This window comes from Dendrobates tinctorius, unplaced genomic scaffold, assembly GCF_039654945.1.
Source record: "Dendrobates tinctorius isolate UK_male_01 unplaced genomic scaffold, ASM3965494v1 ptg000120l, whole genome shotgun sequence".
NCBI classification, from domain to species: Eukaryota; Metazoa; Chordata; class Amphibia; order Anura; family Dendrobatidae; genus Dendrobates; species Dendrobates tinctorius.
Window position 1 is genome coordinate 18,861,131 of NW_027361788.1, and position 27,554 is coordinate 18,888,684.

General features: G+C 46.5%; 1 protein-coding gene across 3 annotated transcripts in view; it reads right to left on the minus strand.

The window, feature by feature from the left end:
* Positions 1–16,079: 16,079 nt before the first annotated feature.
* Positions 16,080–27,554, minus strand: part of TMEM268 (transmembrane protein 268) — a 94,164-nt gene continuing 82,689 nt past the window's right edge. For 2 of the 3 annotated variants that reach the window (XM_073590830.1, XM_073590829.1), the window contains exon 9: positions 16,080–16,746. In XM_073590830.1, coding sequence (XP_073446931.1) covers positions 16,579–16,746 — 168 coding nt within the window. In that variant the 3' untranslated portion in view covers positions 16,080–16,578. Of the gene's footprint in view, positions 16,747–24,780; positions 24,973–27,554 lie in introns of those variants that run through there. The other variant, XM_073590831.1, reaches the window with a different exon arrangement.

The window sequence follows — 27,554 nt, forward strand, 5'->3', positions numbered from 1 at the left end:
CAGATTCCTCAGTGACACGGGGGGTAAGCCATGTTTATCGGTCGTCCATGACAGCACAACCTGAGAGAGGGGGTCCGCCCTTCAGGAACAGGAAACCTACAGATACAAAAGGGCGGCACCTCTCCCACGCATCAGTTGGTTTCCTGTTCCTAGAGGACGGGACTTCCTTCAGATCGTCCATCATGGAGTCGCCGAGGGATTCCCAGGCCGGCTGACCCACCCAGGTAGCGAGGGGGTCTCCTACCTCGGTCAAGCTCGGGTCCCTGGAAGCGCCACGGTGGGGCCGGGTAGGTCACCACGATGGTGGTGAGAGCAGGTGGAGCCAGGGGTCCGGTGGACAGCCGCCTCCATGTTGCCGCACCAGGAGGTATGTATGTCCCGGGCCCCTCCTGGTGCGCTCTCCCCGTGGTCCGCTCTCCCCTCTTCCGGCCGGGCCGGCGGTGGCGCCCGGTCGGCAGGCGCAGGTCGGCGCGCGTGTGGGCTGTGGCCTGGCCTGAGCCGGGGGCGCCGTGCCGGCTCCTTCTGCGCGTCCCCGCAGGCCTCAGACGGGCGGCGGAAGTGACGCGGCGGAGGGGGCGGGGCCAGGGACGCCGAAACCAGAAGTCGGGTGCCGGCCGGCTTCCGGCGCACGCCGCGTGTGCACGGCGATACTGGGCGGCGCGCGTTGGGCGGGGGGGAGGATGACCAGAGCTTGTGGGGGGGGGGGGGTCCCGGGTGGGAGGTGCGCGCCAGAACCCTGCTGATCCGGACAAGGAGGCCTTAAAAGGCAGGAGGTGACGCTGCTGGGGTGCTTCTGAAGGCCAGCGATGGATACGACAGAAGCCCCCATAAAGCAGCTAGACGAGGTGCAGGAGCACCCACAGAAACAGGCCACAGTGAAACCACATGCGAGTGGCCAGCAGAAGAAACAAACGTCCAAACGAACAGAGCCACAGAAGTTCCTCCAGAATAAAGGACCCTCCTGCCTCCCTCCGTGATCCGGTACCTGCCTCATCTGCATGGGTAAGAGATCTCCGTGAATGTACCCTGATGCAGTGTTCCCTTATGTTTTTTTCGCAGGGGAGGAAAGCTACGGGAAAACAGAAGCACAGGGAATGTGCCCTCTGTAGTTGCCCCTTGCCGGACGGCCACCCTAAAAAGTTGTCAGCCATGCGTGAGACTAACGGTAGGGGTGGAAGGGGACGTTGGCCCTGGGGTAGATTGACAGGCCCTTACACTCTCCCCCGTCCATACAGGTAGCGGAAGAAACGCCGGACTTCACCACAAGCCTGCGGGACATAATCAGGACAGAGATAAAGGCCCTATCTAAATAAGACTCCTCTAGGGGAAGAGAATGTAGTTTCTCAGGTTCAGAGTCCTCGACCGCCCTAAGGATCGATGACTCTTCAGATTCCCCGGCCTCCACTTCATCTTCTTCGATAGACTCGAGTCGATTCTGCTTCCCCTTAGACCAGATGGATAAGCTAAAGGAATAAGGTCCACCATGGGGGTAGCAGACACAAAACCGGAACTTTCAGCTCAGGACGTGATGTTCGGGGGTCTAGATCCCAGGAAGCGGAAGGCCTTTCCATTAAATGATAAGGTCCAGAGCCTAATTGATAGGGAATGGAAGAGACCTGAAAAAAGAGGCTCCTTACCTCCGGCCTTCAAGCGGAGGTACCCGTTTGACGACCCAGTGGTAGACAGATGGGATAAAGCCCCTAAACTGGATGCGGCAGTAGCCAAAGCCTCCAAAAAATCCTCCATTCCCTTCGACGACATGGCCTCCTTAAAAGACCCGCTAGATAAGAAAGCAGACTCCTTTTTGAAAGGAACTTGGGAGATGTCAGCAGGTGCTCTAAGACCAGCGATAGCGGCCACGTGTACGGCCAGATCCATGATGGTCTGGCTAGACCAATTGGATTCCCAACTAAAGGACGGAGTCTCAAGAGCTTCTATCCGAAAAACGCTGCCAATCATCCAAAGTGCTGCAGCTTTTTTGGCGGATGCTTCAGCGGACTCTGCGAGGATGGCAGCCAGAACTGCGAGTTTATCTAACGCAGCTCGAAGGGCCCTTTGGTTAAAATGCTGGCCGGGAGATATCCAGGCCAGATCACGACTCTGCTCCATTCCATGTGAGGGTGAATATCTGTTTGGGCCAGTCTTGGATGAACTCCTAGAGAAAGCCGGGGATGATAAAAAGAAGTTCCCCAGTCTACCGAATCCTTCTTACAGACGTCCCTTTACCAGGAAAAGCTATTTCCGTAGAAGGCCGTCCAGAGATCAGGGCAGATGGGAGGACAAAAGAAGGAGAGGTACAGGTTTCATGTTCGGAGGAGGGGGGCGTCAAGAAGGTCCAGCACGTGACACTAAAAAACCGCCCCAATGACTAGTTGCCCCGGTAGGGGGGAGACTAGCTGCCTTCTACCCAGCCTGGTCCTTGATTTCCAATAGTAAATGGATACTGGGGGTGATAGCTGCGGGTCTACGCCTAGAATTCGCCCGGGTCCCCCAAGATCGATTTAAAGTCACCCCGTTCAGGTCTTCCACACCAGAACAAGCTGCCCTGGAGGCCGAGGTGCATGATCTCTGCCGTAAGAGGGTCCTAACGGTGGTCCCAGAGGGAGAAACGGGGAAAGGGTTTTACTCCCCCCAGTTCCTGGTCCGCAAACCAGACGGGTCCTTCAGGACTATAATAAACCTTAAATCCCTCAATGAGTTCCTGGTCATACGCCCGTTTAAGATGGAGACAATTAAATCAACAATAAAATTACTGTTTCAAAACTGTTTTATGGTGGTGTTAGATTTAAAAGACGCTTACTACCATATTCCCATTCATGCAGCTCATCAGCGGTTTCTCAGAGTGGCGGTTCAGCTGGATGGGTCAGTCCAATATTTCCAATATGCGGCCCTCCCCTTTGGGGTGGCAGTCGCTCCCCGTGTGTTTACCAAAGTAGTAGCGGAAGTTATGGCCCATCTACGTGAATCGGACATTCTGGTGATCCCCTACTTGGATGACTTCCTGATCGTAGGGAAAACAGCAGAACATTGTCTGGAACAACTACAAAGGGCAATGTCTGCCCTTGAGGGGTTAGGATGGCTGCTTAACATTAAAAAGTCTCGGTTACAGCCGGTGAGAGTCCAACAATTCTTGGGCCTGATCCTAGACTCTGAGAAACAGGAATGCCGTCTGCCCCCGGAGAAGCTTGTTCGCCTACACTATCAGGTCCTGAACGCTTCCAATAACCCTACCATGTCCCTCAGGAAAGCCATGTCCCTTCTGGGTTCCCTCTCGTCCTGTATCCCGGCAGTCCAGTGGGCACAGTTTCATACAAGAAAACTGCAGGGCGAGGTCTTAAGTCATCAGAGAATCCTTGAGGGTTACTTAGAGGGCCAGCTAACCTTGTCCCGAAACACAAGGGAGTCCCTAGAGTGGTGGCTAGTCAAGGATAACTTATCCAAAGGGGTCCCCTGGGAGTATGACACATCCCGCATAATCACCACGGATGCTAGCCCTTCCGGTTGGGGGGCTCATATGGGGGAGATTCTGGTACAGGGCCTATGGGAGCATCATCAGATAGAAATGTCATCTAATCTGAAAGAGTTGACAGCGGTAGAGCAGGCAGCTAAGGAGCTACTTATGTATCTACAGGGCCATCATGTGCGAGTGTTCTCCGACAATCAGGTCACCGTGGCTTATATCAACCACCAAGGCGGGACTCGTTCCAAACCCCTGATGAATGTGGCAGAGCGGCTATTCCAGCTAGCAGAGCAGCATTTTCAATCTTTAACAGCTCTACATATAAAAGGGAAGGAAAATATCACAGCAGATTTCCTGAGCCGCAATCCACTAAAACAAGGAGAATGGTCCCTAAACACCTCCATCTTCGACCTAATTGTACAAAAATGGGGACAACCAGAGGTAGACCTCTTCGCTACCAGGGAAAACAGAAAATTAAAACAATTTTGCTCCCTAAATCCCAGAGAGAACCCCCTGGCGGTAGATGCCTTTCTGGTAAAGTGGGACTTCAGGCTAGCCTACGCCTTCCCTCCCCTATCGCTACTGCCCCTGGTGATGAAGAAAATCAGGAGAGACAGAGCAAGGGTGATAGTTATCGCTCCATTTTGGCCCAGGAGGGCTTGGTTTTCTTGCCTCAGGACCATGTCGGTGTCCGACCCTTGGGTCCTTCCGGACATCCCGGATCTCCTATCCCAGGGCCCAGTGTTCCATCCTCAGGTGGCTGGCCTACATCTGACGGCGTGGAGTTTGAACGGACACTGCTGAGAGAAAAAGGCTTCTCCCCAGGCCTGATTAACACCCTACTTAAAAGTAGAAAAGTCATCACCACCAAAATCTGTCAGAATTTGGAAAAAATTCCTGCAGAACTCTGGAGTGGTCGCTGGCACCTCAGCACCTGTAAACCATATCTTAGAGTTTCTTCAGAAAGGTCTGGATATAGGGGTCTCCACTAGTACCCTTAAAGTACAAGTATCAGCCTTGGGGGCCCTCTTTAGCTGCAACATCGCAGGTAATTACTGGATCAGTAGATTCATTAAGGCAGCAGGTCGATCCAGGCCAATAGCGATAGATTCATGCCGTGGGACTTGAACCTAGTCCTCACGGCTATGACAGAAGCCCCATTCGAACCTATCTCATCAGCTTCCATAAAGAACCTGTCCCTCAAAGTAGCCTTCCTGGTAGCTCTAACCTCAGCTCGTAGGGTAATCGACATCCAGGCATTATCTAGACGTCCTCCTTATATACAGTTCAAGGACGATAGGGTAATACTCAGACCCGATCCGGCGTATTTACCTAAGGTAGTTTCCAGTTTTCATAGGACACAGGAGATAGTCCTTCCATCTTTCCTCCCTAATCCAGCTAATGAGAAGGAAGAGAAACTTCACACCTTGGATGTTAGAAAATGCCTCATAGAATATCTGGCAGTTACAGATCCCTGGAAGAAAGATAATGCCCTGTTTGTCTCTCATCAAGGCCCTAGGAAAGGTTGTAGAGCGTCAAAAAGTACACTAGCCAGGTGGGTTAGAGAAGCGATCTCAATAGCATACACCTCAAAAGGCAGGTCGCCACCCCGGAAGCTGAGGGCGCATTCCACCAGAGCCATGGTGACCTCGTGGGCCGAAAGATCAGAAGTGTCCATTGACCAGATATGTAAGGCGGCTACTTGGTCCTCTCTGAGCACCTTTTATAGTCATTATAGGCTAGACTTGGGTGCTTCCACAGACCTCTCTTTTGGTATAAGGGTACTGCAGGCTGTAGTCCCTCCCTAAATAGTTTTACTCTGTAATTCTCTCAGGTGGTGCTGTCATGGACGACCGATAAAGTCTTAGTTACTCACCGGTTAACGGTGTTTTGCGGAGTCCATGACAGCACCCGTATATTCCCTCCCTTTTAGTTTAAATTTGGGTGTGCACTTCTTCCTCTTGTATGTACACTGGTAAGAAATAGTTGTGTAAAAGTACTGTATATAAATTTTGCCATTAACCATTGTGGTCCTCTTGTGCTCTGTAATCCAACTGATGCGTGGGAGAGGTGCCGCCCTTTTGTATCTGTAGGTTTCCTGTTCCTGAAGGGCGGATCCCCTCTCTCAGGTGGTGCTGTCATGGACTCCGAAAAACACCGTTAACCGGTGAGTAAATAAGACTTTTCCGGTAGAAGACACGGATGCTCTCCTGAAGGCCATTAGAGCAACAATGGGCCTACGGGAAGAGAAAGCGGCTAAATCCCTGGAGGACGTCATGTTTGGGGGACTACAAGAGGAAAAAGCGGACCTTTCCAGTTAATGAAAAGGTCCAAGCACTCATTGAGAGAGAGTGGAGGAAACCCGAGGGATCAGGGGCTCTTCCCTCTGCCTCTAAGAGACGATACCCCTTTGAGCACAAGCATGCAGAAATATGGGACGAGGTCCCAAAGATTGACGCAGCGGTGTCCAGGTCTTCCAAAAATGGCCCTGCCCTTGGAAGACTCAGGGGTTCTTAGGGACCCACTAGACAAAAAAGCAGATTCCTATTTAAGGCATGCATGGGAAGCAACAGCAGGAGGATTGAAGCCGGCAATAGCGGGCACCTGCACGGCACGTTCCCTAATGATTTGGTTGCAACAGTTAGAAGAGAGACTAGTATCAAAGGTCTCAAGAGAAAAGATATTGGCAGATATGTATCTTCTGCATGGGGCAGCAGCTTTTTTGGCAGACACCTCGGCGGACTCCATGAGGCTGACAGCTAGGGCAGCAGGATTAGCAAATGCCGCCAGACGCGCATTGTGGTTTAAGGCTGTCCAGGTGACCTGCAGTCTAAAGCTAAACTGTGCTCTCTCCCATGTGATGGTCGTTTTTTTTTTATTCGGGAAAAACTTAGATGATATCCTGGAGAAGGCAAGCGATAGGAAGAAAGGCTTCCCCCAGATTCCCGACAGATCAGAGAAGGCAGCCATTTCGGAGAGGAAGATTCAATAGGGGTCGTCCTCTGGCCGATAGAAGCAGATGGGAAGATAAAAGAAAAAAAGTCCGGATTTATGTTTGGTGGAGGCACCTCCACTTCATAAAAATCTCCACAATGATGCCAGCATTCCGGTAGGGGGAGATTGGCACTTTTTTTTTTTTTTTTCTCTCAGGCCTGGGGAAAGATCTATTCCAATACCTGGATCCTAGGCATCTTGAGAGAAGGCCTAAAAATCCCCTTTGCTCAGCAGCCAAAAGCCGAGTTTGTCATTACCCCGATCAGGAAGGCGATCGAGGAACAGTTGGCCTTGGAATCAGAGATACTGAGCCTAGTAGACAAGCCAGGTCCTTTCCGAAGTCCCAAACATACAGGAAGGAAGGGGATTCTATTTCCCCCCCCCCTCCCTTTTTCTGATAAAAAAACAAAAAAAACCCAGATCAATCGTTCAGGACAATCATAAACCTCAGAGGCCTCAATCTGTGGATAAAAAATCAAACCTTCAAGATGGAGTCGGTGGCTACAGCCATAAAACTGCTACATCAAGGTTGTTTTTATGGCCGTAGTCGATTTAAAGAATGCATATTATCACATCCCTATCCATCGAGGTTGCCAAAAATACTTGAGTGGCTCTCTATTCAGGGTGTGCTCAGGCATTTCCAATTCAGGGCTCTTCCATTTGGCATATCCATAGCCCCGAGGGTTTTTACCAAAGTCATAGCGGAGGTGACAGCCTTCCTCCGAATTCGCGATTCAGTCATAATACCATACTTGGACGATTTCCTTATAGTGGGCAGCTCAGAGGACCACTGTACGGCACAGTTGAGCCAGGTGACCGACACCTTACAGGAATTAGGGTACATAATAAATTTCAAGAAATCGAAACTACAACCCCTAAAAAAACAGACCTTCCTTGGGTTTATCCTGGATTCAGAACAGCAAGCTTGTCTGCTACCGTATACCAAAATAGAAAAGGTAGAGAAGGTGACTTTGGCGGCCCGAGACCAGCCTCACATGACATTGATGTCTCTACTAGGTACCCTGACGTCCTGTATTCCAGCGGTCAGGTGGGCTCAATTTCTTTGCAGAGCGGAACACCTACACTCCCTAACAGCCTTGCATGTAAAGGGGGCAGAAAATATAGAAGCCGACTTCCTGAGCCGCAGTACTCTGAGGCAAGGAGAATGGGCTCTAAATCGGTCTGTTTTTCAAAAGATAACACGGCATTGGGGGAAACCAGTGATAGACCGCCTTGCCAACAAAAACAAACGGAGGTTTTGCTCACTAAACCCAAGGGAAAAACCATGGGCAGTGTACTCGTTGCCAATCCCGTGGGACTTCAGGCTAGCCTATGCATTAACACCCCCCCCAGTGGCCCTGATCCCAACAGTAGTCAGGAAGACCAGGAACGATCAAGCCAGGGTGATCCTAATAGCCCCATTTTAGCCAAAAAGGCCCTGGTTTGCTCTGCTACGAATGATGTCCCTCTACGATCCATGGGTCCTGCCAGAAATCCCGGACCTACTAGCTCAAGGTCCAATATTCCACGCTCAGGTCAAGGGATTCCATCTGACGGCGTAGAATTTGAAGGGTCTCTTCTAATGGATAGAGGGTTCTCTCCCGGGTTGGTGGCCACACTGCTAAAGAGTAGGAAACCGGTGACGACTAATATCTACGGCAGAACATGGAATAAGTTCCTGCAATTCCTAGGTAAGCCGTTAGAACAAGAACCCCCGGTTAGTGCCATCTTGGAGTTTTTACAATCAGGATTACAGCTGGGGTTAGCGGTAAACACACTTAAAGTATCTGCACTAGGTGCGCTCTATAACTGCAACTTGGCAACAAAGAAATGAGTAGCCAGATTTATCAAATCCTGCCATAGGTCTAGGCCTATCCCAATACCTAGAATAGCCATTTGGGATTTAAACCTGGTACTAGAGGCCCTTACAAAAGAACCATATGAGCCTTTACAACAACTACCCATAAAATCTTTCCCTAAAAACGATCATTTTAGTGGCCCTTCCATCGGCCCGTAGAGTAAGCGACTTGCGGGCTCTCTCAGTAAATCCACCCTATACACAAATTTTTCAGGACAGGGTAATATTAAGAACAGACCCCGCTTATCTATGTAAGGTAGTATCAGATTTCCATCGAGGTCAGGAGAGATTATCCTTCCATCCTTTTGCGAAAATCCAAAGAACTCGTGAGGAAAGATTCCATAATTTGGATGTTAAGAGAGCCCTGTTAGAATATATATCTGTCACTAGCCAATGGAGGAGGTCTCAGTCCTTTTTCGTAGCTTTTCAGGGTGCTAGGAAAAGCTATGGGGTTTCAAAAGGGACTATTGCCAGATGGATTAGGGAGGCCATTAGTGTAGCCTACTCAGCTAGTGGTGTTCTGATTCCTGACAGCATCAAGGCTCATTCCACCAGAGCCGTGGCGACCTCCTGGGCTGAAAAAGCAGAGGTATCGATTGAACAAACTTGTAAGTCCACTACCCGGGCCTCACCTTCAACCTTCTTTAAGCACTGTAGATTAAATCTATCCTCCTCTGCTGACTTAACCTTTGGTAGAAGGGTGCTACGAGCGGTGGTCCCTCCCTAAGGTGCTTCAAAGTCTCCAAAAATCTCTCAGGTGTACTATCATGGGTGAAGGGAAAACCACCATGGTTACTTACTGGTAGCCGTTTTTTCCGGAACCCATGACAGCACCCGTATATTCCCCCCCCCCCCCCCCTGCTTTTTCACTGTATGGGTGTGCACAATTAGTAGGGTGCATTTGTGTGATGTGGTGTTGGATTAACATGTAACTAACTGGGAAGTCCTCTCATGCTCTGTAACCAACTGAAGCGAGGGAGAGGTGCCGCCCCTTATATCTCAGTAGGGTCCTGTCCTGGCAGGGCGGATCCCCTTCTCAGGTGTGCTGTCATGGGTTCCGGAAAAAACTGCTACCGGTAAGTAACCATGGTGGTTTCAAGGGCATATCTTCAGCATTGGGCAACATGACCTCATATTTTTTAATATATGCAAACTGGTTACCATAGTAGGAGAAACATACGCGTTTCATGATGCTTCACTGTCCTCAGAGTGTACTGTGGCTTTAATGTAGAGTTTTGAGGTCATCTGTCTGTGGCCCTTCGACCCAAAAAGAGCAATTTTACTGTCATTGGGCCATAAAATCTTTCTCCATTTCTCTTTAGGCCATTTGATGTTCTTTGGCAAATTGTATCCGCTTCAATACATGTCATGCTATTTTTAGTTGTGTGGTTTTTTTTTTTGGTTTTTTTTTTTATAACAGTGGGACATTGCGGGGACTACTTGCTAAGAGATTAGCTTCACATAGGCATCTAATTGTCAGTCCTCACAGGTAACTTGAGACTGTCTTTGATCATCCTGGAGCTGATCATTGGCTGAGCCTTTGCCATTCTAGCCATTCTTCCATCCATTCGAATAGTAGTCTTCTGTTTTCTTCAACATCCCTCTGGTTTAGCTTTCCATTTTAAAGCATTAGATAATCTTGGCTAAACAACCCATTATTGTCTGCACTCCTTTATAAGTTGTACCTTCAATTTTTTTTAATTAAAGTAGTCTGTTCTTCTGAACAATGTCTCAAACAACCAATATTTCTCAGGCTTTCAAGGAGAAATGCATGTACATCATGTCCTGGCTTCACCCTTAAATAAGGGCCACCTGATTATTCACAGAATGACTGACCACACTAATTGGACACCAAGTTGCGATTTTGAATACCCCCCCCTTCAATTATTCTAATAGATACTAAAACAGGCAGACCATGAATGTGGAGTGTTGGTTTTTGTAAAATCTACTGCACCAACTAGTAAATTGTTTGGTATAAATTATTACTACCACATGTCAAACAGGTATTAATCTGTAAAATCCAATAACTGTCACTTAAAACTCTACAACAAGAGATAAAGAAGGTGGAGAAACACAAGAACCAATAATCATAAATTGCAAGTTTTTTAAGAATATTAAATATTAATCATCTAAAAATTCTTTTTAAGCAATTGCCTACCAAAAATAAAAGAAACAATTAGGCTGGGACATCATTAAACACGGGACATCATTAAACACAGTACATCATGAGGAATTAATTATGCTGATAAGCGAAAAACGCCCCACCAATGTGAGAAATAATGATGAAACAATCTATAATCTACTTATGCATAATTATCTCTATCTCTAAATATATCAAAAAAGCACTGCATGAATTGTCTTAATACATGCAAAAATATAATAGCGCTTTCATGATTATATGCTAAGGAAACCGCAATGAGACAATTCATCAAAAAAATACCCACATGTGAAAATAAATAGCTATACTCCAAAAACACCTATTCATGCATGAATTCCACTTGGCATACCATGACAGCGCTGTATCATTCGTTTAAATACATGCAAAAGTGCATATGACTGTAAAGAGCGCTGTTAAAACTGCAATGGGAAGAACCATGAAAAACTTACATGTGCGATGTCCGAGCAGTGTCCCTCAAAACCCTGACGTGCGTTTCGTCTGCAACTTCCTCAGGGCCGTGCGTCGGGGTTTCATGATTATATGCTATTTTTGCATGTATTAAGACAATTCATGTAGTGCTTTTTTGATATATTTAGAGATAATTATGCACGAGTAGATTATAGAGTTTTTTTCTTTATTGATCTCACATTGGTGGGGTGTTTTTCGTTAATCAGCACAATTCCTCATGATGTACTGTGTTTAATGATGTCCTAGCCTTTTATTTTTGGTAGGCAATTGCTTAAAGAATTTTTATGATTAATATTTGATATTCTTAATAAAATTGCAATTTATGATTATTGGTTCTTGTTTTTGTCTACTTTCTCTTGTTGTAGAGTTTTGAGTGACAGTTATTAGATTTTACAATTTTTAATAACACGTTATTTTTGGATCTTTAGTTGACTTAATAGTGATTTAATCTGGTCAGTCATACTGGACTATTTTGCACGTTACTGTATGACCCCCTTCCCCAGATACTGTAGCACTCTTCCATGGATGCTCAGTATTGCCTGGGTTACCTTGCTTTGAACAGCAGCTACAGAGAAAATTTTTAACTGGGCCTGCATGGAGCAATTAGTCACTGCTCACTAAACTGAGCGCATCTGTCATTACTTTCCCACACATTGCTTGATGACCCGCACTTCAGCGTGGGCAGAGTTGGCTGAGGTGCTCCGTGTATGGAGTTGATCCCAAGCTGACCAAGATCTCTTAAACCCCTGCAAATGTAATTATTTGGCATATTTGGGCGGCATGGTGGCTCAGTGGTTAGGGTCCTGGGTTCGAATCCCACCAAAGACAACATCTGCAAGGAGTTTGTATGTTCTCCCCGTGTTTGTGTGGGTTTCCTCCGGGTACTCCGGTTTCCTCCTACATTCTAAAGACATACTAATAGGGAATTTAGATTGTGAGCCCCATCGGGGACAGTGATGATAATGTGTGCAAACTGTAAAGCGCTGCGGAATGTTAGCGCTATATAAAAATAAAGATTATTATTATTATATTGGCTGGTTATAAATTCTTTTTTACACTTGTACTGCTCTATATTAAGCTGTAATACAGTCTCAAAGTAAACTGATTCCAAAAAGATGCAAGTCTCGTTCCATGCAAGCAAGGTATTTGTCCAAACTTTCCTTCTCTCCACGAGGCAATGCTGATCCTACAGCTCCTTATGACTGGTACTATTTTTCATCACTAATGAGCTCACTGTGTTGCCTTATGATTAATAAATGCAGAGGATTTCTGCTGTTCTGTGGCCAATCACGACTCTGTTCCTGGCTGTGTCTGTCTCCTGGGGAAAGTTCAGGTTTGCATAATAAGGAGCTGACAACCCTCTATATAGTGAGCAGAGTGCCAACTGTGACTCCAATGAAAGTGGCACTCACTGTACACAGGACCTATAACCTAACAATACTGGAAAGTCCCCCCAACATTTGGCACTGAGAATTGACTGTACAAATGCTCATTAGTTACAGAAATGAATGTGGGTAAAAACTTGACTACAAGGCTGATGTGGCAAACTTGTTTCTGAAAATCTGTTCATTGGTTTTGATGGGTTTGCACAGTGGGGTGTGAATTTCTGAATACCCCTTACAGAGGAATGGGACAGTTGCTGAGATTTCAGCAATAAACCTTATAACCATTAAGGTCTGCTACAAGGGATTTTCCTCCATTTTGAGTCGCCCTCACCCTCTAGGTGGTTTAAAACTTTGAATCCAGATATAGATGGACTGAAAGTGCTGTGGCTTATCAAAGCAAGTACACCAGCCTCATTGTCTTGTGTAAAATACAAGAAAAACTTTACTTTTAAGCAATGTATTACTATATATGATGGTGCAGTCACAGCTGTATTGCAGGGTTTAAGGGCCTGTCACACTAAGCGATATCGCTAGCAATATCGCTATAATGTCACTGGTTTTTGTGATGTTAGAGCGATATTGCTATGTCTGATACTTACCTCCGACCGCTCCCCTGCTGGTTATTGCTGATCACGTGAGAACGTCCAGGACCGTTTCTCGTCGTCAGCTTCCTGCTGTGATGACAAGCGATGTGTGGACGCGGGCGGGAAGACGTCAGGATCGCCTCGTCTGACAGGTAAGTAACGACCCCCGACCCCTGTGATGTCGCTGGTGAGATCTGCCTGTGTGGCAGCTCACTAGCGACCACTTAGCGATGTGCCAGCGATCCTGACAGCGTCATATCGCTGGTCGGATCGCTGGTACATCGCTAAGTGTGACAGTACCTTAAGAGCACAGGCTCCAGAGACCTTGGACAGCAAGTTATCATAGCTGACATTTATTTGGGTGGACCCCAAATTTTTAGATTCCTGAAATTGTTTTAGAAAAAAAAAATGAAATGCCTCTTAAAAGAGCAAATATCAGAATATCAAGCAAAATCATTTTTTTCTTTTTTTCCCTCACCCCATCAAATTCTGTTGTGGGTCAATCCAATTCTAAATCTGATTAACATGTGGCTGAATTTTCTTTAGTTGCGTTATAAAAGTGAATCACAAATGTACACACAGGGCACCACTATTGCAATTACAGTCCATTTTATACCCTTTGTAGTGTTATGAACATTGACCCTCTGTCCAATCCAGGTCTGATTTTAACAACTTTTTTTAAGTGTATGTTGGATATCCAACCTTTTCACAGTAACTCTGGAGCACTGAGAAACGAGGATCATGAAGACACCTCACTGGCATTGGGGTCTCTGCCCATACATCATGCTTCTCTGAGTAAATGGCAAAACCTACAGACAGACTACTTTAACTGTGAAATACAATATCTGCAGCCACCACTAAGGCAGTACAGATCTCCTGCCTAGAAAGTTATTTGTCAAGCTACACTGCTCAAAAAAAAATAAAGGGAACACTCAAATAACACATCCTAGATCTGAATGAAAGAAATATTCTCATTGAATACTTTGTTCTGTACAAAGTTGAATGTGCTGGCAACAAAATCACACAAAAATCAAGTTTATTAACCAATGGAGGCCTGGAGTTGAAGTCTTACACAATCAAAGTGGAATGCAATGTCCTTTAAAACAAGTCAAAATGACGCTCAGAAGTGTGTGGCGTCCAAGTGCCTGTATGACCTCCCTACGACACCTGGGCATGCTCCTGATAAGACGGCAGATGGTCTCCTGAGGGATCTCCTCCCAGACCTGAACTAAAACATCTGCTAACTCCTGGACAGTCTGTGGTGCAACGTGACATTGTTGGATGGAGCAAGACATGATGTCCCAGATGTGCTCAATCGGATTCAGGTCTGGGGAACGGTCGGGCCAGAGCATAGCTTCAATGCCTTCATCTTGCAGGAACTGCTGACACACTCCAGCCACATGAGGCCTGGCAAGGTCCTGCATGAGGAGGAACCCAGGGCCAACCGCACCAGTATATCGTCTCACAAGTGGTCTGAGGATCTCATCTCGGTACCTAATGGCAGTCAGGCGACCTCTGGTGAGCACATGGAGGGCTGTGCTGCTCTCCAAAGAAATGCCACCCCACACCATTACTGACCCACTGCCAACCTGGTCATGCTGAAGGATGTTGCAGGCAGCAGATTGCTCTCCACGGCGTCTCCAGACTCTGTCACATCTGTCATGTGCTCAGTGTGAACCTGCTTTCATCTGTGAAGAGCACAGGGCACCAGTGGCGAATTTGCCAATCCTGATGTTCTGTGGCAAATGCCAAGCATCCTGCACGATCTTGGGCTGTGAGCACAACTCCCCATCTGTGGACATTGGGCACTCAGACCATCCTCATGGAGTCTGTTTCTAACCGTTTATGCAGACACATGCACAATTGTGGCCTGCTGGAGGTCATTTTGCAGTGCTCATGCTCTTCCTCCTTGCACAAAGGTGGAGGTAGTGGTCCTGTTGCTGGGTTGTTGCCCTCCTACGGCCCCCTCCACGTCTCCTGGTAGCGCCTCCAGCCTCTGGTCACTATGCTGACAGAGACAGCAAACCTTGCCACAGCTCGCATTGATGTGCCATCCTGGATGAGCTGCACTAACTGAGCCACTTGTGTCGGTTGTAGAGTCCATCTCATGCTACCACGAGTGTGAAAGCACAGCCAACATTCAAAATTGACCAAGACATCAGCCAGAAAGCATTGGTACTGAGATGTGGTCTGTGGTCCCCTCCTGTAGAACCACTCCTTTGAGGGTGTCTTGATAATTGCCAATAATTTCCATCTGTTGTCTATTCCATTTGCACAATAGCATGTAAAACTGATTGTCAATCAGTGTTGCTTCCTAAGTGGACAGTTTAATTTCACAGAAATTTGATTTACTTGGAGTTATATTCTGTTTGTGTTCCCTTTATTTTATTGAGCAGTGTATAAATGGTTCTATCCTTCTGCCTATTCTTATACGTAAATCATGTGCTATTTAACAACTTCTCAATTTGACCGTCACAGCACCACTGCTACTCCTGAGTACCATAGGGAGAAATTGAACTTAACTTTTCCCTGTAGTTACTTGCTTCCAGTCATAGGGGTGGTGCACTTAGGGTAGTTTCACATAGCGTTTCAGGCCTCAGCGTCGGCATGCGCACGGCTGCGGCTAAGCCCCGCCCCTGCCATGCCTCCTCCGGTAGCTCCGCCTACAGGCGCATGACGCTGCATGCGTCCCCTATCTTTAGCACTGGGGACGCAGGCCATGCGCAGGTATGCGTTTGGCGGCGCATGCGTCCTTTTGTTGCATCTGGCGCTGGTCGTCGCACCGTCAAAAGGACGCATGCGCCGCCAAATGCATACCTGCGCACGGCCTGCGTCCCCAGTGCTAAAGATAGGGGACGCATGCAGCGTCACCCACAGCACTATGACGGCCTGCTCTGCACCCACATGCTGCATAGCAGGCGGTCAATCAATGGACATGATTGCAGTCATGTTCAGTACATTGAGCAGTGATTACATGCTCCCTGCATCACATCTATGACTGGAGCAGCTGCAGGGAGGATAGAAGTTCATTTTTCTCCCTTTATCTGCTACTTCTGTAAGCTATGTAACTGCAGATATGTTCCTAAAGGAAGCTTGTCACATCATGAAACTGGTGGATCATCCTATTCTTTGTTCTATGTTTGAGCTAACATTACCCAAAACTGTATCACTGTGTGGCACAATGAGGTACTTTATATTAATCAGTAGAAGTGTAATACAGTAAAAAATCTACTTACACTGACCGTACTCATAGTGATTAAGTACAGTAACTATCAAGCATTCCCAGACTTGGGAGTTGCCTGGGTAGGGGGATGGGTACTAGTTACAACATCCATATTTGTATCAACCCTCCAGTGGATGGAAGGTGCTGTGCTTTTGTACGATCCAGCAATCATGTAAGCTCAACATCAGGCAGGGTTTCTAAAGGGGGGGGGCGCGTCTCCTGATATTTTCCTCATCCACAGGATAAAGTAATTGTCCAGCAAACGTGACTGTTCAGATTTTGATCCATTAGCTGCTCATTTGGAAATTTAGGAGGGAGCATGGTGTAGAAGAAGCTGTCATTTAACTCCATGGATATATTTCTTTTTACATGACCGCTACAATTGCAGTACTGTGCTCCCTGGAGATGCCTAACTGCACCCGTAATATCACACTTGAAGGGTTCCCTCTTACATACAATGGACAGGTGTGAGTATGTTGCTCTCAATGAACTGACAAGGACAGGGTATATCCAGGACACCAGTATGACCTGCGGCACGGGCCCTCGGTAGCTGTCCGGAGGTGAGGAGACGCACATAGCAGGCGCTTGTTATAATCAGTAGCTGACGAGCCATCACCTGAGAGACAAAGAAGAATCATTGTTAGAAATTTTGTAAGTAAAAAGGAAATGAATGCAGCGACAAGGTGCAACTCCAGCTGTGCTGCCCCCAACTGGGTTTGTTTTCTAACTTCAGTTACAATGAGAAACAAACTAGTATGATTTTATCTGTCTATAGCAAGTTTATGTAATAGTCACTGGGCCCTGAGCTCAATTTTACGCTCCATATATCCGCATTCCCGGGCACAATAATTATAGTGCTGCCGTTAAGCACCAGTAGAGATCGTGCAAAATAACATCAGTTCCTCAACTTTATAACCACATGTCGTTATTTACAGGGCAGTGCCAAACGTGGGCCAGGTAAAGCCAAGATTGTGTATATAATGTGGAAGCACAATATTAATGACATGTCTGGGTTTTACATGAGGCTGCTGCTGGCATCTATTAAGCACAGCCCAAACTTGTAAAGAATAATTTCAGCTCTGCGCCAGTTTTGCAATGCTTTGCTATAGTTTTATTCTTGGCTTGCTTGCCATATTTCACAATAGCCATACATTGTAAAATGGATCTTAAAGCTGAATATGTACTTATTTTTCCATAAGGATTTATTCATTCTGAAAATGTTAAAGTATTTCCTGAGTCTGGATAGTTGGACTCAAAATGCACTTTTTTAACATTTAGGCCTGTTTCACACTTCAGTTTTCTCTGTCAGTCTATATCCGCCAAAGTAGCGGAAAACGGATCCGCAGGCGGACTTGACAGAAACGGGGGTCAGCGGATTGGCGGATGTACGGATCCGCCGATGGTAAAAATTTAAACGAACCGCACCTGGGGAAAAAAGAAAAAAAAAAAAATTTAATACCGGCGGATGTAGTGGTATCCGGAAGAGAGCGGGCATCTGCGGTGAGCGATCATCTCACGGGATGTGAGACGTGGGAGATCGCGCGATGTGAGATGTGGAAGATCGCGCGATGAGAGACGTGGAAGATCGGGCTGGAGATCGGGTGAGAAATGGAGGAGAGAGAATTTTCATCCAGCAGCGAGACTTGATTCAGGGTTAAAAGGGGAAAAAGCGGATCCGGACAGCAAAAAAAGTTGCATGGTCCGTTCGGTGATCTCAGTGGACGCCAAAATTTTGGCGGATCCACACAAATATGGACGATCATCAGTCAAAATCCGCCGATAATGAAAGTCAATGGGGAAAAACGGATCCGCCAATAAAAATGGCGGATCCGTTTTTTTGGCAAATCGGCGGATCTTCACTGATTGTGAAAAACTGAAGTGTGAAACAGGCCTAAGCAGGTTATATGACTAACCATTCTTGAATATATTTTCAAAGTACACTGGTCTGAACAGGCCTGAGATCTATGGAATTTGTATTGTGAAATCTGGTGAAAGAGCCACTTGTGTCTGGTTGTTATTGCAGTCCTAGTTCCTCCACCGTGCACAGTGCTTTCCAAAAATATAGAGAAAGAGAAATTAATGAACAAAAGTGTGTGTGCATTATAGTCGCTCAGTGGTTAGCATTGTTGCTTTGCAGCGCTGTAGTGCTTGGTTTAAATCCAAACAAGAACAACATCTGCAAGGAGTTGGTATGTTTTCCCTGTGTTTGTGTGGTTTTCCTTAAGAAGTAAAGATTTTGAAAAAAGGGTAACATATATATAAACGCATACACGCGTTGAATATGTAATATGTGAATATGTAATTTATACACATCTATATGGGTTTGTGTTAGTACATTATATTGTGAGCGCATGTGTTTGAATATATGTGAATCAATCTGCTTGTCTGTAAGAGTTTATCTAATGTATGTTATGTTTTTGTTTTTTTTGAGATGTGTTTAAAATATGTATTTCTCAATTGCTTCATTGTGGGACAGGGAAAACCATGGGTGTATGCTACTGCCACTAGGAGGCTGACATTGTGCAGAAAATAGTTAGCTCCTCCGCTGCAGGGTACACCCCATCGACCGGCACTAGGATAACGGTTTAGCTTGAGGTCAGGTTTTTTTTTTCAAATAGCTGAAACCCGGAAGGCGGCTCATCTCTGTAGGACTCCTCCTGCAATTGCCCTGCAGCCTTGCTTGTTTTCTCCTGGACTAAATCCTGGGAACAGTTCTTCAGCACCTGCCTTTTCCTGTGAGTACCTCTGCTCTGCAGACTGAGACACTCCTCAGCGCTCTGTCCCCTAACCTTATGGCACCATCAGTTAGTGGGTCTTCCTAGCATGCCTATCCCTAAAGGAGAGCGCTCTCGCCCTCCTGCTTCTGCTCTTGACAGGCACTTGGTGTGCTCTTCATGTAAATATAAACTCCAGATCTGTCCTCTCCCTTCTGTTAGGACTACAGCAGCCCCCTGTGCCTACTACCCAGAAGTCCCCTACTTCCCCCGAAGAGAGTGGTGTCCCTATCCCAGTGTGGGCTACCTCTCTGTCTGTCACAGGACCTCACTGGTGTTCGTTTTTGACAGATTGTCTCTTCCTACCTCTGCCGTTACTAGCGGATCACAGGAGGCTCCAGCTGTGCCTACCATCAGAGGCCGTAATAGATCTAGACAGGAGCATCGTTCTACTTCTCCCCCTGGCCTCCGCCAGCAGACTTTTTTTTTTTTTTTCTCGGTCCTCTTCCCCAGACTCAGCTGTGGTGGTTTCGGATGTGCTGTCTGAGGATTACTCGGACCTGGATTCTCACCGCACCTCTAATAGGAGAGACATGGTCCAGAGCCTCACTGTGGCAGTCAACCAGACCTTTTAACATTGAGGATACAGCTACGGGTCCTGCAGATAATGCAGTTTCGTTTAGACTGTCGATATCAGCTCCTAAGGTCTTTGCCACTCATACAGAATTTGAGGAGCTACTTTCCAAGAAATGGGACAATCTGACCAGCTGCTTCCAAAGAGGGAAGCGCCTCGGTAGCCTATATCCTTATCCCATCTCTCCTGAGCTCACCGAGAACTGGACCACTTCTCCGGCTGTGGACCCTTCGATTTCCAGACTTTCCACAAATACGGTCCTTCCTCTCCCAGATACAGCATCCCTCAAGGATACCTCGTAGAGTCCTTGGCAAGGTCAGCATTTTGAAGCGGTCGCCGCTACATTGTGCCCTGCCTTTGCCTCCATCTGGGTGACAAAGTCTAAAGACGCATGGGCTAAGCTGCTCTGTCAGGGCATTCTTTTTTTTGGAGCCTGACCAGAGGAATTGGCCGACCTCGCAGACCAAATTACTCTTTCAGTGAAGTACATGGTAGCTTCCTCCCTGGACGTCGCTGCATGTGCTGCTCGGGCGTCCAGCAATATCGTGGCCATCCGAAGGACCATTTGGCTTAAGTCATGGCAGGTGGACTTATCCTCAAAGAAGTCCCTTACCAACTTCCCATCTGTTTGGCTCCAAGTTGGACCAAATTATTAAGGAGGCCACCGGAGGGACGAGCTCTCTCCTTCCTGAGGCCAAACCTCGTCATTCTCCTTTCTCATGTTAGTTTCAGCACTTGCAAAGTTTCCCTTTGACGAAGGAGTTCTCCCACCAAGAGACGTCACAAGCTCGCCAGGTTAGGAAAAAGGTATCCTTTAAACTCTCCGGGTGTTTCCGTGATGCGAGGAGTAGATTCCCACAGGAACAGTCCTGGTGGATTTTCCTCGTCGTGACTCATCAAGGATCTAAGATTGCTGAACAGAGGAGTCTGTCTTTGTCTTGTCTTTTCAGAATGGAGTCTCTTCGTTCAGTAATTGCTTCCTGGGAAGCCTTTATTCATGTCCTTTTTTCTTCAGGGCATCAGATATTCCTGCGTTTTGTGAGGGGCCGAATCCATTTTATCGCCTTCCTTTTGGGCTCTCGACCACTACCAAATTCTCGCAGAGACTGTGGCAGCGGTTTTGCACATTCAGTGGAACACAGGTTCAGTGCTCTTCCCTTACCTCGCCTAAGTTCTCATTATGGCTCTGTCAGTCATCCTTGATTCCCTTCCTTTCATCTGGCTTGAATTTATCTGCCGTAGCGAGTTCTCATGAGGTTACCTGGTTAGGGCGACGTGCGTCTATCCGGCTAATGCCACCCCCCCACCCCCCCTTTACGGGACACAGGCTCATGCATATAGAGGCCTTCTGGCCTACAGGTCCGCAAATGCTCACTGGATTCAGACAGCAATTGTAGGTTTACCGGGTCAGAGCAGAGCACACTCTACTCGGAGAGTGGGCGCCTCCTGACGGTACACATAGGGCCTCTGCCCTGCACTCCTCTGCAGGATGATAATCGGTCCACCACATGTTCGCAAAATTCTTCAGAGTCCATGCCTACGCTTCGGTGGATGCCGACATAGGTAGAAAGACCTTGCAGGGGGCGGGGATGAATTATCCGACCTGATTGGAGTTGTCTGCTGTTCCCTCCCCTTGGGTACTGCTTTGGGACGTCCCATGGTTTCCTGTGTCCCTCAATGAAGCGATAGAGAAAACAGGATCTTTCTCGGAGCCGTCATTGGAGGACACGGCACCCTTCCAAGTTTAACAGCTCTGTTTATATAGTTACAGTTTGAGTTTTCTGTGTTTTCTTTCTCTTTTACATGTTGCTTCTCTACTGCTTTCTCACTAACTGATTATCCTAGTACCAGTCGGTGGGGTGTACACTACGGAGGAGCTAACTTTTTTTCTGCATAGTGTCAGCCTCATAGTGGCAGCAGCATACACCCATGGTTTCCTATGTCCCAATGAATGCTCCGAGAAACAGATTTTACAGGAAGCAACAAAAAATCCTGTTTTATACTGTATATATTTATATATATATATGAATGGTCATGTATGTATAATTACAGACTGTATACTCACATTTACACAAGTGTGTATTCATATATGTATCTATGCTGAGAATACAGGCAGAAATGCATGCAATATCATCAGAGAGGCATCTGATTGTCTGGCTGCACGATAAATTTGGAGCCAAAGATCCCAAACATCTAGCCAAGAACTATCTTCAGTGTAAAGAACAACACGGAATCCTGGAAGTGATGACCCGACCCCCACAGGGCCCTGATCTCACATTGTCCTGTCTGTCAGGGATCACATCAAGACAGAAGGATTTGCACAAGTGGCATTCACAGAAGAAATACAGTAGGGGTCAGTTCTCCAAGATGTTATGAATAACCTACCTGTCTAAAACGTTTGCACACGTTACTGCACGAATGAATGCATGCATACAGTGCCAACATTCTACAGCACCCTGAAATCAACATTCATTAACCCCTTCACGACCAATGACGCCACATAGGTGTCATGAAAACTGGTGCAAATCTGACCAGTGACGCCTATGTGGCGTCATGACTTTAAAGCCCCCCTGCGGGTCGGGTCACCTAGGTCACTGAAAGGTCACCCGACCCGCAGATACAGGGGGCTTTGTTCTTCACCATAGGGGGCGTGGCTTCGCCCCCACGTGACTGCGATCGCTCTGATTGGCTGTTAAAAGTGAAACAGCCGATCAGAGTGATAGTAATATTTCATCAATGAAAATTGATGAAATATTACAATCCAGCCATGTCCGACGCTGCTGTAGCATCGGCCATGACTGGTGACAGTGATACGACCCCCCCACCCGTTAATGGGGGCGATCTGCCCCCCGCCACTGAATGACAGCGGTTGCCGCCGCTGTCATCATCTCCCCCCCCTCCGCCTTCCCGCCGCTCCCCCCGGCTTCCGATCACCCTCCCTCCCACCCCCCAGTACTCACCGAGTGCCGTTATGGCTCCCGGTGTCCCCCGGTCCCTGACCATGGGCGCCGCCATATTGGAAAATGGGCGCATGCGCAGTGCGCCCGCCGGCTGCAATTTCCATTCATTCATTTTGATCACTGTGATAAACTCTCACAGTGATCAAAATAGAATGAAAAGTAAATAACCCCCCCCCCCGTTTATCACCCCCATAGGTAGGATCAACTAATAAAATAAAGAAATGATTTTTATTTTTCCATTAGGGTTAGGGTTGGAAAGAGGGTTAGGGTTGGAAAGAGGGTTAGGGTTGGGATTAGGGTTAGGGATGTGTTGGGGTTAGGGCTGTGGTTAGAATTGTGGGGTTTCCACTGTTTAGGCACAGCAGGGGGTCTCCAAACGCAACATGGTGCAACCATTGATTCCAGCCAATTTTGAGTTCAAAAAGTTAAACGGTGCTCCATCCCTTCCAAGCCCCGACGTGTGCCCAAACAGTGGTTTACCCCAACATATGGGGTATCAGCGTACTCAGGAAAAATTGCACAACAACTTTGGGGGTCTAATTTCTCCTGGTACCCTTGGGAAAATAAAAAATTGGGGGCTAAAAAAATATTTTTGTGGAAAATTTTTTATTTTTTTATTTTCACGTCTCTGCATTATAAACGTCTGTGAAGCACTTGGGGGTTCAAAGTGCTCACCAGGCATCTAGATAAGTTCCTTGGGAGGTCTAGTTTCCAAAATGGGGTCACTTGTGGGGGGGTTTCTATTGTTTAGGCACATCAGGGGCTCTGCAAACGTAACGACGACCGCATACCATTCCATCAAAGTCTGCATTTCAAAACGTCACTACTTCCATTCCGAGCCCTTACGTGTTCCCAAACAGTGGTTCCCCCCACATATATGGGGCACCAGCGTACTCAGGACAAACTGTACAACAACTTTTGGGGTCCAATTTATCCTGCTACCCCTGTGAAAATAAAAAATTGCTGCTCTGTGTTATAAACTTTTGTGAAGCACTTGGGGGTTCAAAGTGCTCACTAGACATCTAGATAAGTTCCTTAGGGGGTCTAGTTTCCAAAATGGGGTCCTCCACGTGTTCCCAAACAGTGGTTCCCCCCCCATATATGGGGCACCAGCGTACTCAGGACAAACTGTACAACAACTTTTGGGGTCCAATTTATCCTGCTACCCCTGTGAATATAAAAAATTGCTGGCTGAAAATCACTTTTTTGAGGAAAAAAAAATATTTTTTATTTTCACGGCTCTGCGTTATAAACTTCTGTGAAGCGCTTGGGGGTTCAAGGTGCTCACCACACATCTAGATAAGTTCCTTGGGGGGTCTAGTTTCCAAAATGGGGTCACTTGTGGGGGGGTTCCACAGTTTAGGTACATCAGGGGCTCTGCAAATGTAACATGATGCCCGCAGACCATTCCATCAAAGTTAGCATTTCATAATGTCACTACTTCCCTTCCGAGCCCCGACGTGTACCCAAACAGTGGTCCCCACCCACATATGGGGTACCAGTGTACTCAGGACAAACTGGACAACAACTTTTGGGGTCTAATTTATCCTGGTACCCTTGTGAAAATAAAAAATTGCGCACTAAAAAATAATTTTTTGAGGAAAAAAAAATATTTTTTATTTTCACTGCTCTGTGTTATAAACTTTTGTGAAGCACTTGGGGGTTCAAAGTGCTCACTAGACATCTAGATAAGTTCCTTAGGGGGTCTAGTTTCCAAAATGGGGTCCTCCAATGTTTAGGTACACAGGGGCTCTCCAAACGAGACATGGTGTCCGATAACGATTGGAGCTAATTTTCCATTCAAAAAGTCAAATGGTGCTCCTTCCCTTCCAGACCCTGCCGTGCGCTCAGTGGTTTATGACCACATAAGAGGTATCGGTGTACTCAGGAGAAATTTTTCAACAAATTTTAGGATCCATTTTATCCTGTTGCCCATGTGAAAATGAAAAAATTGAGGCTGAAAGAAAATTTTTGTGAAAAAAAGGACTTTTGTTTTTAACAGATCAATTTGTGAAGTACCTGGGGGTTCAAAGTGATCACTATGCATCTAGATAAGTTCCTTGGGGGGGTCTAGTTTCCAAAATGGGGTCACTTGTGGAGGAGCTCCAATGTTTATGCACGCAGGGGCTCTCCAAACGTGACATGGCAACCGCTAAATATTCCAGCATATTTTCCATTCAAAAAGTCAAATGGTGCTCCTTCCCTTCTGAGCCCTGCCGTGCGCCCAAACAGTGGTTTATGACCACATATGAGGTATCGGTGTACTCAGGAGAAATTGCCCAACAAATTTTAGGATCCATTTTATCCTGTTGCCCATGTGAAAATGAAAAAATTGATGCTAAAAGAAAATTTTTGTTGGAAAAATTAAAATGTCTATTTTTTCCTTCCACGTTGCTTTAGTTCCTGTGAAGCACCTGAAGGGTTAATAATCTTCTTGAATGTAGCTTGAGGGGTGCAGTTTTTAGAATGGTGTCACTTTTGGGTATTTTCTGCCATATAGACCCCTCAAAGTGACATCAAATGTGAGGTGGTCCCTAAAAAAAAAAAATGGTTTTGTAAATTTTATTGTAAAAATGAGAAATCGCTGGTCAACTTTTAACCCTTATAACTTCCTAACAAAAGAATATTTTGTTTCCAAAATTGTGCTGATGTAAAGTAGACATGTGGGAAATGTTATTTAGCAACTATATTGTGTCACATACCTCTCTGCTTTAACAGAATAAAAATTCAAAATTTGAAAATTGCAAAATTTTCTAATTTTTTTCCAAATTTCTGATTTTTTCACAAATCAACGCAAAAATTATCGCCCTAAATTTACCACTAACATGAACCCCAATATGTCACGAAAAAACATTCTCAGAATCGCTAGGATCCGTTGAAGCGTTCCTGAGTTATTACCTCATAAAGGGACACTGGTCAGAATTGCAAAAAATGGCCTGGTCATTAAGGTCAAAATAGGCTTGGTCATGAAGGGGTTAATAAACCTCAGGTTTGACATCAGGAACATGAAGCTGCAAGGAAATTGTTAGTGACTTGGCTTCCATGCTGTCTTTAGCAAAGGTAACACATCCCTAATTAAAAGGAACACTGCAGAAAAATCATACATTGTGCCTTGCCAAAGGCAGGGTGTGAGTCTGTGTGAAGCTACCCATGATTTCAGTGCGCACCAAAATGATGTTCCTCTCCGTGGGCTTTACACATGCCAGAACACTGCATATATTGGTTTTGTCTGAAGTGGTATAGCAGATATCACCATTTGGTGCAATATACTACAGAAATTGGCATTCTGGCACAAAAAGAGCAGGTTGTTCTCAGCTGGCCATATTTAAGTCGTGCCTAAACAATGACTAATTGTAGAGGTGTATATACAGTGGGGGAAACAAGTATTCAGTCAGCCACCAACTGTGCAAGTTTTCCCACTTAAAAAGATGAGAGGCATGCAATTGACATCATAGGTAGACCACAACTATGAGAGTCAAAATGAGAAAACAAATCCAGAAAATCACCTTGTTGGTGTTGGCAAGGTTTGTTTTGCAAATTATGGTGGAAAATAAGCATTTGTTCATTAGCAAAAGTTCATCTCAATATTTTCTTATATATCCTTTGTTGGCAATGACAGAGGTCAAACGTTTTCTGTAAGTCTTCACAAGGTTGGCACACACTGGTGGTGGTATGTTGGCCCATTTATCCATGCAGATCTCCTCTAGAACATTTATGTTTTGGGCCTGTCGCTGGGCAACACGGATTTTCAAATCCCTCCAAAGATTTTCTATGGGGTTGAGATCTGGAGACTGGCTAGGCCTCTCCAGGACCTTCATATGCTTCTTACAAAGCCACTCCTTCGTTGCCCTGGCGGTGTGCTTGGGATCATTATGCTGAAAGACCCATCCAAGTTTCATCTTCAATGCCCTTGCTGATGGAAGGAGGTTTGCACTCAAAATCTCACAATACATGGCACCATTCATTCTTTCATGTACACGGGTCAGTCGTTGTGGTCACTTTGCAGAGAAACAGCACCAAAGCATGATGTTGCCACCCCCATGCTTCACAGTAGGTATGGTGTTCTTTGGATGCAACTCAGCATTCCGTTGTTAGGAGTGGCGGAAGACACTAAATAAAAAATAAATAAAGTGCCTTCGCCACCCGGGGTCCACAGTGCGGCGGATGGAAAAACCGCTGCTAGAGAGGCAGAGCACAAGGCGGTAATGTGCACAAGGGTTAGACGGCACCCAGTGCACAAAAGCAAGCTCTGTTATACTCACAGAGCTGCAGGCAAATAAGCTCAAATTAAACGCTGAGTCTGTTCAGAGTCACAGACACACAGCGATACAATCACGGTAATCACAGTCACAGGAGTAGCCTTAAACAGCAGGACTACTCCGTCTAGACCTACCGTCAAATAAGGTGCCAAGCGTTTGAACCGCGGACGCAGAGAAAGCTGAGCCGCTGGCAAGGCGCTGCAATAACGCTGGCGCAATGCAGACGCTAAGCTGCTCAGCAAGATAGAGCATATGCGTGCTGGCGCTAGCGCTGCTACTGGCTGATCCCAAACACACTCACAATCGTAATATCAGAGGGAAGGGGTTTCTTAATAAGTCAGTCACCTGTCCAAGCCTCCATCATCATACATACAGCAGCAAGTATGAAATACTAGCGCATGGCGGAACAGCCATGCGCGCTTTTTATACCAAACGGGACCTTCCGGAAGTCTCCAAGGCTCCAGGAGGAGCCAATAGGATTAGACACAGGACCTGAGCATGTGACTCCCGAACTCCAATGGGAGCTCGTCCCATGAGCGTGCTCAGTGGAGGGAACAGAGGACTTAGCCTCTGGACAGAGTTGCCACAAGGCACTCTCCTCTGCAATCTCCTCTACCGCAGATGAAACGCAGGAGACTGCAGCATGTAAGGGTCTAGATTTCATCATAGGGAAGGAAGAAATCAGACTCCTAACATCCGTCTCCTCCAAACACGACGATATTTGTTTCTTATCAAACATTTCTACTTTGGTTTCATCAGACCAAATTACATTCTCTCAGTACTCTTCTGGATAATCCAAATGCTCTCTAGCAAACTTCAGACGGGCCTGGCTATGTACTGGCTTAAGCAAGGGGACA